Source organism: Diuraphis noxia, unplaced genomic scaffold, assembly GCF_037042655.1.
Source record: "Diuraphis noxia isolate RWA-SAM2 unplaced genomic scaffold, SU_Dnox_SAM2 contig0002, whole genome shotgun sequence".
NCBI classification, from domain to species: Eukaryota; Metazoa; Arthropoda; class Insecta; order Hemiptera; family Aphididae; genus Diuraphis; species Diuraphis noxia.
In genome coordinates, this window is record NW_028301712.1 from 28,474,893 (window position 1) to 28,489,228 (window position 14,336).

At 29.1% G+C, this 14,336-nt stretch overlaps 2 protein-coding genes across 6 annotated transcripts; one reads left to right on the forward strand and one right to left on the reverse strand.

The window, feature by feature from the left end:
* The first annotated feature begins 1,108 nt into the window (after nt 1–1,108).
* LOC107173918 (CLIP-associating protein 1-B-like) lies at nt 1,109–13,778 on the forward strand. 4 transcript variants are annotated; one of them, XM_089218767.1, is made up of 3 exons: nt 1,109–2,571; nt 2,644–2,707; nt 9,589–13,778. In XM_089218767.1, the coding sequence occupies exon 3, from the start codon at nt 9,653–9,655 to the stop codon at nt 13,706–13,708; it is 4,056 nt and encodes a 1,351-aa protein (XP_089074893.1). In that variant the 5' UTR covers nt 1,109–2,571; nt 2,644–2,707; nt 9,589–9,652; the 3' UTR covers nt 13,709–13,778. The 4 variants fall into 4 exon arrangements, with proteins under 4 accessions (XP_089074893.1, XP_015380144.1, XP_089074891.1 ...); XM_015524658.2 differs by lacking the exons at nt 1,109–2,571; nt 2,644–2,707 and adding exons at nt 8,238–8,690; nt 8,784–8,894; XM_089218765.1 differs by lacking the exons at nt 1,109–2,571; nt 2,644–2,707 and adding an exon at nt 8,238–8,894.
* Nucleotides 3,287–8,116, reverse strand: LOC107173937 (transcription elongation factor SPT5-like). 2 transcript variants are annotated; one of them, XM_015524690.2, is made up of 13 exons: nt 7,976–8,116; nt 7,787–7,869; nt 7,664–7,721; nt 7,385–7,602; nt 7,157–7,294; nt 6,698–7,023; nt 6,509–6,630; nt 6,046–6,456; nt 4,785–5,038; nt 4,528–4,723; nt 4,295–4,426; nt 3,556–4,225; nt 3,287–3,468 (listed from the first exon to the last, which is right to left on the reverse strand). In XM_015524690.2, the coding sequence occupies exons 1-13, from the start codon at nt 8,006–8,008 to the stop codon at nt 3,344–3,346; spliced, it is 2,766 nt and encodes a 921-aa protein (XP_015380176.1). In that variant the 5' UTR covers nt 8,009–8,116; the 3' UTR covers nt 3,287–3,343. The 2 variants fall into 2 exon arrangements, with proteins under 2 accessions (XP_015380176.1, XP_015380175.1); XM_015524689.2 differs by having other exon boundaries at nt 7,385–7,605.
* Nucleotides 13,779–14,336: the final 558 nt, after the last annotated feature.

Here is a 14,336-nt window from a genome sequence, read left to right on the forward strand (position 1 = left end):
AAGCATTATTTCGACTAGTTATGCTGTACACAAACACACACAAAAAAAAACACACATATCATTGTAAAATCAATACATTCATCACTTCGTTCAGAATCTAAAATATATCTATTTTAAATTGTATGTCTGCATGCAATATACAACGATTGCATACATTATCTGTTAAGAAGTAAGAACTGAAAGATTAGATAGGTGAGCAAGATAAGTAAAATTAGATCTCTATCAAACATCAATGTTGATAATCTATCAACATTCTTAAAAAGAAGATGACAAAGTCCCTGAAATGATAAAAAACAAAATGTTCAACCCCCCAACCTCCCCATTGAAAACTCCTGAGTACGCCACTGTTTCATTCTAAAATAGTATAACCTAAAAAGAAAAAAAAACATTGTCATTATGTTATCATATAATTCCCTTAAATGTGTAAGTTTAAAATACAATATTAATATTTTTTGAATACATGGTAATGTAGATGTGACAAATTAATTACATATTTATATCAATTATCAAATAAAAGTTGTATGCGTTGGTTGCATACAAAATTATTGTTTAACGTCTTCGATACTTTTTTGTTTTTGCTTTTTAACAATTTATTAAATTATTAATAGTTTTAAACTATTCCCAGTAGGGGCAATAGCCCCTTTGCCTCCCTGTGTGCCCTTGCAATTAGGTATGATAAAATAAAATAAAATGCTGAGTTAGAATTTTAGTTCGATAGAAAATGTTAATAGTTCGGTTCGATTCTGGATCGTTTGAATAATTATAAGTTCGATTGAGCTTCGCAATATTTTGATTTTTGACCCATGTTCGATTTGAATTCGGTTCAACATCAAAAAATGAGATTCGACCCATCACTAGAATTTTCACATATCGATGATAATATATTACAATAATACAATATACTGTCATTTTATATACCTATTTTACAGATAAATATAAAAATAATTAGAAGCTGATTTATTATTTATATTATATAATACATAGTAATATAAATATGTATTAATAGTATAGATACCTATATACATTGTACACATTTAATTATTAATTATTATTATAGATACTCTTACTTCTTATAAGTTAGGGAGCTGAAATATTTTGACTTTATAGTGTTTATTAAATAAAAATTTCAAAACACTGAATAAAGGCGTAAATAGGTATTTAAAATGTTTGGCCGTTCGGATACATATTTTTCGAAGTGTTTATAATATTTTCAATACAAATTTTATGCTATTATAAATTTATTAAGCTCTTTTTATTCAACATAAAAAAATTCAAATTATTGTTAATTTTAAGAAAAATCAATGTTATTTAAAACTATAATTGTTATACCTACGTCCTACATAATTATCTCATGAGTCATGGTTTTGCAAAACCACGCCCATGTGCAGTAGGTGGCCGCCTGTAGACTGTACCGAACTACCGACCTTATTCTGATTATTTCTGAGGAGACAATAATACCCCCTCCCCCCTGCCAGACTGTAACAAATAAGGCTCATGAAACATAAAGGAACACACACGAACAATAGTTTTAATTTTTAAGGGAAAAGTAAATGGCATCGACTAAGAGTGGCACGAAAACCGATTACACAGTTAGGAAGGATGTTTAGGGAAAACATGTACGGCAATATTCTTTTTAGAATAAATCTTTCAAACGTTTTTGCAAAAAAAGGCAAGAGACTTATATAACTAATACTATTAAGTTAAGATAAAGATGGTATTTATGAAAAAGTATGGATATTTTCAATTTTCCCTTTATAGCACTTTACTGTAGTTACAACGACATAATATGTAAAATTTATCCAAATTCTCCTCTCAGTTGTTTCTTTTTTACAATAGTTCAGTTTTAAGCAAGTTATGAGCATTTTTATTTTACAATTTATTATACACGCATAACTCACTTAAAAACTGAATTATCGTAAAAAACTTGCAACAAAACACAGATAATGTTCTTACCATCAAGTTTCTTAATAAGGTCTATTCACTTTAATTTTTAAGCCAACGGAATAAGACATGAACTGCTGAGTGTAAATTTACTAGGTTACGCTTTTGGAAGACTAAGACAACAAATGCATGTGGGCGTCCTCATAAAGTTGTAGTTTTGAGTACATTATTTAACATCACTGAGAGTAAAATGTGTGGAGATTGGTGAAGATTTTAGCTTGGTGATTAAATGGTGCTTAATAAGCATCTGAAGATGAAAGACCATTAGATGGATTTACAGGTATTCAAGGCTTTGCATTTCAGACTTTTCTGGATGATTAAAAGCAAGTTTTTGTTAACAAATTTGTAAGATAGTTGGCTAATATTGGAATTTCATAATTAACTAGTTTTTTCTAAAGAGTTCATCACCAGGTCATCATTTTTGTTTGTGGTATGGTAAGGGGCTAATATAGTAATAATTATGTACAAATGTTCATAATTTTTTAATTAATTATCTCTACTTAGATCCTGATACAAGATCTAAATTAAAAGAATTTCACCATTGGTTGGCAGGAAACATACCTGGTATACAGGTGAGTTTGGGAGAGACACTAATTATACATGTCCGCTTTGCAACTCCACCAAAAACAGGTACCTAATAAATATTTTATATTTTATACAATAGGTATATAAGTTTATTTAGATGCATCTCAATATTTTTAGGACTTCGTAGTAACGTGTTTTATTATACAAGCAACCATCAAAATTGATATTTAATGAGCAGCAAGTAAGCAATAGATAATATGTGAATACCATATCACCTTTAGCCTTCACCATCATCCTTCAATATTTGAGTTACTTTAATAAACTATTATTTATACTAATCAACTTTAATATTAAATATGTATATTTTTAGAACTGCTGAAAACTGTTTTAAGTTTTCAATTCATAACTTTTCAAAGATGTACAATTTAGGAACATCTGTAACACACACACACGCACGCACGCAACTATAAAATGTTGAAATATTAATATTTTCATAAAAATACCAAAACATTTAATTGGGTATTTACCCTTATATTCTTATATTTATTTATATATATACATAATACCTATATATTTACCCTTCAATCAATCCTTTTGGGACACCCTATAATCAAGGTTTTATGTTTATTAAAGTAATAGATGTAACAGCTTTTTATTTGAGTATGTTAGTTGCACTATAATTGTCTCAAATATTGTCATGTTCTATTAAAAATGAGATTAACATAAAAATGTTTTTGAAAGTAAAAATATATTTCTAAGATACTGGCCAGTGATCAAACTAATTTTTTGAGAAATGGGGATTCATTAAATACAATCTGAATAACATAATATTTTTTAAACCTTTATTTTTTTAAATATAATCAGTAAAATAAATGAGTTATGATTTTGATATTTTGTCTTTAAGATGACCATCTACTGGTAGTGATGATGTTGGAAAAAACTGTACACTGCGAGGACTATCCGTATCAATTGGACTTGGAGTATTTATATAAGAACTAATACCTATAATTATAACATGGAAACAATATTTTACATTTACATTGTAAATTATTATTATTACAAGATAATAATTATTTGATTATGACATACTATTACAACCAGATGGTGTTATTTCTTGATATGGCGAGTAAGAATGTATTGAAGATCCATACAATGTACTAGGAGACTGTCCATAAGAAGTATCGGAACCCAATGGATACTCTAAATCTTCATCAGTTATTCTGGAAAAAGTGTACCCAGAAGCTGGGTCCCAAGCGTGGGTGGGCGTTTTTGAACCATCGTGTGATGGAGTAGTACTTCCAAAGTTTGGTGTACGGTTACCAACTTCATAATTGGGAGTTAATGAGCCTAGCACAGAAGGTAAACTTCCTTCACGATATCCAGGAGTTGTTAAAGCATTAACTGGTGTTCTTGAGTATGATGATGTTAATCTTCCATCCTTGGATTTTTGTACAACAATTGTTATGTTTCTTCGATCCACTGATATTGTTTGACAAGAAGAATGAAGTTCAACTCTGGCTGTACACTCTGTTGCATCTTTTACAATACCAACATCACCTTTGTAAGGGCCAACTATAATTCTTATTGTTTGACCAATTAATCCTGTATCTCTCTGAACACCACCAAATCTACCTCCAGTTCCAACAAAAGTTTCTTTTCCTATTCCTAAACTTACTTTAGTATGTCCACTCAAATGACCAAAAGTACTTCTCCATGGAGACATAGATTGTGGTGATGAACATCCATTTTGTGTAGTGATCTTAATAGTTAATAACCAATAATATTAAAATTTATTCACAAATATAAATGCTAATATATACTATATTACTCTGTTCTTTGAATTTCCAGCAAGGGCAATGTGTCTTAAACGACAAACAAAAATTCCACCATTATCTGTCATTAAACGGGAATACAAAAAAGCAAAGTGGCGATATAAATGTTTGATTTCACCATGCAGTCCCTAGATTATGGAAATATATTAGCCGAATAATATAATAATAATAGTAATTATAATTGTAGATTTAAAATATAAATTCTATAATCAATATTAAAGAAAATTACTGTGTGTGGCCCATCAATAACTTTAACAATTTCATTTCTTTGTATTGAACTTCCCAAACCATCAATTCCGATTGTATTTTTATGCTCTTTTTTTTTATTTAAAGATTGTGGTCTAGCTTCAACCAATTTTCCAGCCAAATTTAAAATATGCATTTTTTCACGCTCAATTCTCACTATCACTCCAACATTTTGTGGGCTAACAAATAAAATATATAAACATATTGTATCCAATCAGTATTAAAAACTACATTACATACTCTATTTGAACAAGATCTCCCCATTGGAATTGTCCAAGTGAATCAACTCCAGAAGCCGTATCTGTACACAATTGTAAATCACGAGGTAAAACTTCAAGTTCGTGCATGGTGACATCAGAAAATAATACTATTCGATTTTGTTCTACCCGAACAATGAGGCCTGTATCACCCTCGAAACGCCCTCCTACTACTTTTACATGGTCACCTTGTTTAAAATACTTGCGCAATTCGTTAGACATAAATTCCAGTGGCATCTAAAATAAAAATAAAGGAGCACTCAACACAAAAAATAAGTTTTTTTTATTTGAAAGAATGTTCAATTGTAAGGATGATGGTATAGGATTTATGTTTCTACTCTCATTATTCAATAAGTTATGAGCAATTGAAAAAAGACGCGTGACGTCATTGGGCCCTACTCTTCGTAATCGCCTATCTTATACATGTAAAAGTTCCTCGCTTTTCACAACGATTTATCCACCTAAACATTTTATTTTTGAAATTTAATTTACATATAAATGTTTGGTTTTGTGTGTTTAAGAGGACGCAAGAATCAGAATTTTTATATGACGTTTAGTTTTTTAAATATTTAAATCTTAAAAGAGAAATTTTTGAATTTTTATTTCGTATTTAAATCACCATGGAGCGCCATTTAACAAAAATATCAGTGAGGAACTTTTACACTTATAAGATAGGAGATTAGATTACGAAGGGCCCAATGACGTCACGCAGCTATTTTACATTTTATAATATCTCTTAAAGTAATGATTTTTTTTGCATCAGATTTTCACCAAATCATTTCATATAGCCATAGCTACAATAATTTAACATTTAAAAATAATTTAAATAATTTTTTTTTTTTGTGTTGTGTGCTCCTTTAATAAATTATAATACATACACAATATTATTAGTACAAATATTTTAGTTGTAGAGAAAGTCGTTACAAATTTTTTAAGCTCTGGTGTGCACTGAATATCAGCAAGGTCCATTTTATTTCGACCAAAAACTTAAATTAAAAAAAAGCGGGAAAGTGGATGTCGCTCTACCGTACATTACAGTAACACACAAGTGGGTTACTGTAATAGATGGAATTAAATTTGAATCCAATGATATTATATAATTGTATACGAAAAACGATTCTGAGTCTTTTTTAATACACTAATATAATTTTATTACTAGAAATATTACAAAGATAAAAAAAAAAAAATAATAAGAAAGCGCACAAAATACCTAAATGTATAATTATTTTCCTACTGTTACTCACATTAAGATTTTCATGTTTTGGCATAATCAAAACTGTATCACCGTCGGTGGATAATACTTTTCCTTGTAAATTAATTAACTCTCCAGCACATACTTCTACATTATCACCAGAACATAAGATCTGGCTGTTTGCTAAATTATCTTTATTTGATGGTGTTAATTCTATGTCTAAACCTTCAGGAACACTTTCAAATTTTTCAAGTTCTATTAATGTAGGTTTGACTCCTTCAGTTATTATTGCATTCATGTAAAAATTTTTGTATAAGAATCCTTTATGGCTATAGCGATTTCCTTCAAATATTAAAAAGTCACCATCACTGGTAACTTCACCACCAATAGCCTTAATGGCTTCTGGATCAAATAGTTTAGCAACAGGACACCTTTTTTTCTTTCTCTTCAAAGCTTCTGGATCCTAGAAATAATATAGTAAATAATGACAATTATAATAATTATAAACTAATTACCATTGATATTCTGAGAGCGCCACGTGGTCTAGTATAATCAATCCTTGGAATTAATTTTAAATGAACTTGATTTTGTGCCAAGTCCACATAATCTATTTGAGCTATGTCATCTTTGTAGATTCCTGCGAAAATATAGTTATAGATATATTCAAGTTACTAAAAATATAATTAGAAGTATTGAAAAATTACCTTTTTTTAATCTAACCCATTGTTTAGATTTCAAGCCAGTTTGTACATTAACAACTTTTAAAACATCAGTCATTTCTTTAATAGGAACCATTTGTTGTTTCCAAAATCCCATTTTCAGACTGCTAACATTTTCAATGGCTGATTTTACGTGAGTTTGTTTGTATGATTCAATGTATATGTATCCCTTTAAGCCTTCAGGGGAAACAATTGATTTGATTTTCAATGGATCTTCGGTAAACTGGTATGCGAAAAATTTCCGCATTAACAGTATAGCAGTGTTTTTTTCATCACCAACACGACATTTAACCATCCATAAATTAGGATCCCTTAAATCATAAGTTTACAATTAATAAAGGTATCTTTTTTTTAAATTATATAATATACCATCGGAAACATGGGCTATTGGGCTTACAGAATATAGGTATTAAATTAATTGTATAATTTTAAAATAAATCTTACTTGACACCAGGTAAAAGTGTTTGTTGCATAATTTCATCTGATAGTTCATCTCCAGCATCTCCAAATTTTTTTATTGTAGTTGAATCATCTGCATATCTATTACGCAAGTATTCTTCTATCTCATCTTCATTTTGAGTGCTAAAAATGTATACAAATGATTATTTTTTTATAATGTGCACAATGGGCCTTGAGTGAACCTATTCTTAACATATTCTAACTAAGTCTTACTCCCAAAGGTTAGTTCCACGTCTACGTCCTTCAATTTCTCTTGCAGTTGGTCCTAATTCATCAACCTCATTAGCAACAATACCATATTCACCAGCTCCATCTTCCCAATCATCATCTTCTTCTACTTCATCATCTACATCTGCTTCATCAATAATAAAACCGCCAAAACGTTCATTTTTCTTTTTTTTCTTGGTCGGACGGTCATCATCTTCATCATACTCCTTACAAACACAACAGTAATAATCACACCAAGCAATTACATCAAAATTAAGAACTTACATCATCAGAATTTATATTCTCTCCTTCTGGTTCTTGTTCATCAGCAACTTCTTCTTCCCTGTATCATTAATAAATATTTGCATTTAATATCAACTGTTCATTCTACAACATTTTACTTATTACTGGTTATTTTCTTCAGCTTCAGATTCACATGGCGAATGGCTTCTACTTGTACTGTGACTTCGATCACGATATCGTCGATTTTGCTAAAAACAAACACCACAACGCCCACAAAAAGTGTTATAGATTATATAGTATTTAATAATGTAATTTTTTGAAAACATTTATTATAATAAATAACTAAGTTATTACTTCGTAATCACTCTCTGAATCGCTTTCCGACATTTCTGACGTAGGCGATCACTTACACTAATAACACGATTATAAACTATAGAAAAATTTAACGATCAACTTGTAACAGTGACACAATAAAAATTAACAAATAACAATGAATGATATTTTTGACTTTTGTAGGTGGTCGTCAACTAGGTTATGTCTATCGAAATAGATGTCACGTGACCGCTGACCACGGGTACATGTTTAATTTTGTCATAGGGCAGGCGTGTCGGTTAGCGGTTATATATTTGACGTGGTCTACAGTGTTCTATACCCAGTACACTCGAAACCGGTGCGCGTGTGGTACACCGTACACTATAATACGCCTATAGTAGTTATCGTAAATTTTCAACATTCTTTAGAAAGTCATTAAAATTGTATGGACCGCATTAATAATACATTATTATGTATAAATTTCAAGTCTCCGGCATAGTATAATCGAATAATCAATGTGATGTATGACGGGACTTTCATAAAAATCGTTTGCAGGATATATTGTGTTGTTCAATTGGTACACTCTGAGAATACAGAAATCTATTTTAGTGTGAAACGAATAAAGATTAGAAAACAGCAGAGGGCTTTCGATTATGAATTTTATTATCCATCAATCCCCATATTGATTAAAATCCCAATAATATTCGCAATGATTATACTGATTATAGTGATTACGTCTTGGAACGACGTCTCGTAGGTAAAAAGTTTTAAGTATTATCTATTAAGTTTCATCTTATTTGTGTGTAAAACCGACGAAAACTTTCAACTAATATGTCTAATATTCTGTAAGGTCTTGAAGACCAATTATTTGCATTTGCATATGACTTGTGAACAATATATCTTAAACCAATATTTTAATTGGTTTTTCATATCACCAACAAATATGATGTAGCCGATGTAGGTAAGTTATACATTTATAGTTTATAGTGTTTATACATGATAATGACGAAATATAATTTCATGAATCATTAAATCTTATTATTTACACAAATTAACAAATTATTAATAAACAGACCTTGTTTGATTTGGTTAAGTTATCAATTTCTAAATTTATTTTTAATATTACCTAGGTACCTACCTTGTATATTTATTTATATACATTTGAATATTGATCTTTGGCTTTATCATAATGTGATACATTTTATGAATTGATATGATTAATTACAATATAATATGTTATAATTGATTCTATAAACATCAATAAATAATTAAATTTATAATTTTGCATATTTTATATTATTAAAAAATAAAAATAATATAGTTGAATGCTATAAAATAGTCCAAACTAATTATTTGAAGAAGAAAAGTTCAATCTTACGAATTAGGTACCAATTCTGAAAAAAAAAACTTAAGTACTGGAAGACTTATAATAATATAATATTATGTTGGGTCTAAATTAAAATTGTATGTACTTAGTATTTTACAGTATATTATTTTTTACTCAACAGTGGCAAATGCCTAGAGTAATAATTTATTTTAACTACATCTCAAAATATTTCATTATTTTTGAATTTTATCAAAAACATCAACTTACCAGTATTGTATTTATTTTCAATAGGTACATTTTACAAAATTATAATTTTGAATTGTTGCAGAATATAAGTCATATAATACAGTTTTATACACAACCTACTTCCATTGTATTCATCGTCTAAGAAAATGGCAGCTGCTGGGTTACATGATTTAGATGGTTTTATTCCTCTATTATCATCTACAGATATTCGCATGAAGGTAAATGTTGGTTGTAAATTATTTACTTATCTAGAAGAATCTAGTAATTCAATTGAATGCTCAGATATTGGAATGTTTATTGATGGTATTGTTCAATGGTTATTAAATAGCAATCCCAAAGTAGCTCTGTATGGGATTGAAATTATCACACAATTGATAAATAGAATGAGAATAGATTTTAGACCATACATATCTACTATTCTACCCCTAGCTGTTGATCGAATTGGAGATAGTAAAGAACCTATTAAAGTTAAAACCCTTTTTCTTATAATGAAATTAATGGAATGTAATACCATAAGCCCTCAGGCTTTATTTGACAAAATATCAGTTAATGCTTTCAATCACAAAAATAGTAATGTTAAAGAAGGATCTATGAAATTATTATTGTTAACTATTGAAGAATTTGGTGCAAATTGTATTGCAATATCAAAAATTCTACCTATGATTATAAAACTTTTAAGTGATCCTAATGTTCAAGTGAGACAAAAAGCATTTGAAACACTTGTTGATTTGTATAAGCATGTTGGGGAAAAATTACGTGTTGATATTCAAAAAAAATATTCAATTCCTCAGAGCAAAATGACAGACTTAATGAATAAATTTGATGAAGCTAAAGCTACTGGAAGTTTATTACCAACAGCTTTTGTTGGGCTAAGCTTATCTAACAATGATGAAACAGATCGTAGTTGCACATTTGGACCAAAATATGTCATTGGTAGTATTAAAAGACCAAGTTCATTTCCAAAATCAAATTTAACAACACCATTACAACAAGTAGATTTTGTACGAAAATCTACGTCGTCATCAGCATTATCTGCTTCACATACAGGTGGAGTTGATGAAGATACATTTATTCGGGCTTTTGAAGATGTTCCCATATTACAAATTTTTAGTGTACGGGATTTAGATGATACTATGAAAAAAATACATGAGTCTATTCAAGATAGTAATGAACTATGGAATAAACGTGTGGACTCATTAAAGAAGGTTAGATCACTTGTATTAATTGGAGCAACAAAATATGAAGAGTTTTACAATAATTTGAGGTATTTAGAACATTCTTTCCAAATATCTATTAAAGATTTGCGATCCCAAGTTATTAGAGAAACATGTATCACTATAGCATTTTTATCCCAACATTTGGGTACTAAATTTAATCACTTTTCAGAGTCCATTTTTGGCAATTTAATTGATCTTATACAAAATTCAGCAAAAGTTACTGCTTCATCTGGATTAGTTGCCATAAGATTTATTTTAGAATATTCACATGCTCCTCGTATTATACCAATTCTTGCAAATAGTCTGGGATCAAAATCAAAGGATATTCGCCGTGCATGTTGTGAATTTTTTGATCAAATTCTGCGTACATGGCCAACTCAAGCAATAGAAAGACACTTAACTATACTACAAGATTGCATTAGAAAGGGTATTGCAGATGCTGATTCAAATGCTCGAGTAATATCTCGGAAAGCTTTTTGGGGATTTTGTGAACATTTTCCTGAGCATGGAGAAATATTATTAAATAAGTTAGAGCCAGCATATCGTAAAATATTGCTTACTAATTCTGTGTCCAACTTAGGTTTATCAAAATCTGTTATAGCTGAAAGTACAAAATTGACTTCTTATCGTCCTGTCTCTTCGCGCAGTAATATTTCTGTGAGATCAAGAAGTGCCATAGACTTGCAAGCTACTAAGAGGTCTAATGCCCATACTGAATATGCTTTGTTTCCTAGACAAAAAGTTGACGCTGAATTGTCTTTTCAATCTGTTACCAAGAAGACTAATGAAGATATACACCAAACAGACAAAAGAGAAAGATCAAGAGTTCAAGTATCATCATCTCAACCGGCAAGCCGGTCTGGATCACCATCTTCAAAATTAAATTTTATCAAAACTAAATCTAATAAAGTTGCTTCTGGAATACCCAGATCTCGTAGTACTAGTAGAGAAGTTAGTCCTAATAGGATTAATAACAATGGATCGTATATGAATAATAAAGAATTACATAATTTGTTTACACCTAGACCAATAAGGACACAAAAGATATTAACTCAGACTCAAGAACCTAAGTCTACTAATACTGATACTTTGAGTTATAAAAATGTTAATAATTCTCCAAGAAAAGTATTGGGAGGATTATTTAATGATTATAGTGATGAAAGCGAAACATCTAGTGTTGGTTCTGAACGTAGAATTGATTCTCATAAGCGATTTTCAGATTCATTTTACTTAAATGGATCAGCATGTGGCCTACATAAAGAAATTTGGAAAAGCTCAGGTTTAAAATACTTGAATATTGATGATATAATAACAAACTGTGAAAGTTCATGCTGGAATAATCGCAAAGAGGGCTTGATAAGCTTACTAAAATATTTTCAACAAGGAAATATTTTAAGTGAATTATTACTAATGAAAATAACAGAGTTGTTTACAAAAATGTTTATGGATTCTCAAACCAAAGTCATAAGTCTCTTTTTAGATGTGCTTAATGAGTTAATTGTTACCCATAGTCAATATTTAGAATATTGGCTATATACAGTTTTAGTAAAGTTATTCATTAAAGGAGGCTCTGATATACTTGGTTCTGTACTCTCAAAAATATTGAAAACATTGGAAATTATAAGGTTATCTTTTCCTTGTGATTCTCAACTAACTGCTGTTTTTAAATTTCTCACAGACCCTACACAGACACCTAATGTTAAAATTAAAATATTTGCCATGAGTTACATTTCAAAATTAGCTGTTTGTGCAAACTCCGGGTCAATCTTTGTATCTGCTGTAAATGGTAAGAAAGATTATGCTACTTTAGCATTGATAAAAATGATTGGATGGACTATGTGTAATAATAATATAACACAGGGTCCTGAATTAAGACGTGCATCTCAGGAAGCTATACTAGCTTTGTATAATTTAAATGCATCACAAATTACATTGCGGTTATCTCAATTACCAGAAGAGTATCAAGAAGTATTTTCTAAACTTTTGAAACTTAGAGTAAGAAGAAGTAGTGTTGATCCAATAATGTCTCTAAATTATCATAATAGTCAGGTGCCATCAAATCTCGCTTCACCGCCTTTACAACCTGATACCATTGATACTTTTAATTCAGAAAAAATACATAAGTCATTTCAACAATCTGCTGATAATGTTCAAAATTGTCGTTTAAAATGTCATTATTCTGAGGAAATAAATGCTAATTTTTGTGAATTTAGGCATAACCAATTATTTATACATACTGAAACTAATAGTGGACATTTAAATGGTTACAATAATAGTCATACTACAGTAAATGGAATTTTGCAAATACTTGACGATCTAGATAAAGATACTCTGCAGCTTGATCATAAACAATCAATATTAATACATCTAAAAGAATTAATAAAAAATGAATTTTCTTCTGGTGAACTTATACAAAATTTTAAAAAAATGATTAATGTTATTTTAAAGTTACTTATGGACATTGAACCAATTGTACGAGAGCATACAATAACTTTGATTACATGTTTACTTAAAAAGTCAGAATTAGTTACCCATTTTCACAACTACACTGAATCGATTATATTGAAAGTAATAAATATGTGTTGTGATTCATATAAACCTATTGTTAAAGTTGCAGAAGACTGTTTAATTACCTTAAGTGTATCTTTACATCATGAAACAGTTGTAAAAATAATAACACCATTGATGTTAGTAAAAGAATTTCCAATCAATTTGATCACAATTAGAATGATGACAAAACTTGTTGATATGTATGGCAGTCCACCTGTAACTGATCAAATAAAAGACATTATGTTTGGTCTATTGCAGAGCTATGATAATCCTGATAGTGCAGTCCGAAAGTCAGCTGTATTTTGTATGGTATCATTATATAGAGCATTTGGTTCACAAGAATTTACACCTCATATAGCAAGTCTAAATGGTGCAAAGCTCAAATTATTAAATTTATATATTGAACGTGCACAACAGACCATCAAAATCAATTAATTTTACTGTTAATAATTGAACATTTTTTTTAACAAGAAAGTAAGTCCATTAAAATGTATATGTGTGTGATATTCAAGTCACCTAATTTTTTTAACTTTGACCTTTTTGATGTGATTTAGATTCAAATGTACTTATTGTAGAGGTTGTCGCATTTACTTTTTTAAACAATACCATACTTTATTATTTTTATTTTTTGCACTTTTCAGTTAAAAATGTGTAATAGTATTTAATTTACTACAATAATTAACTTTTACTGACTAATGAAATATATTTTAACCAAAAAAATATAATTATTTTATTTGGTTGTAAATTCTGGTTTTATAACTATTAGTTAGTAATGAACTAATGACTAATAAATTATTATGATTTATTAATTTATTTTACTTTTAGAACCTTTTTTTTTTATTGTGTGTTTTTTTTTGTGTTTATTTTTCTAAGATTGTTTAGAATAGTTTTTTTTTAATTAAAAGTATTATTTTTTTACATTAGTTAACTCTTGATTTATTTTTAACTTATGACATTTTGTAATATTATAATGTGGATTTTGAATTATATCTAAATATGTGTGTGTTGTATTATTATTAAATTATGAATTAGACTAGAAATAAATGTCGCGAATGTACTAAAA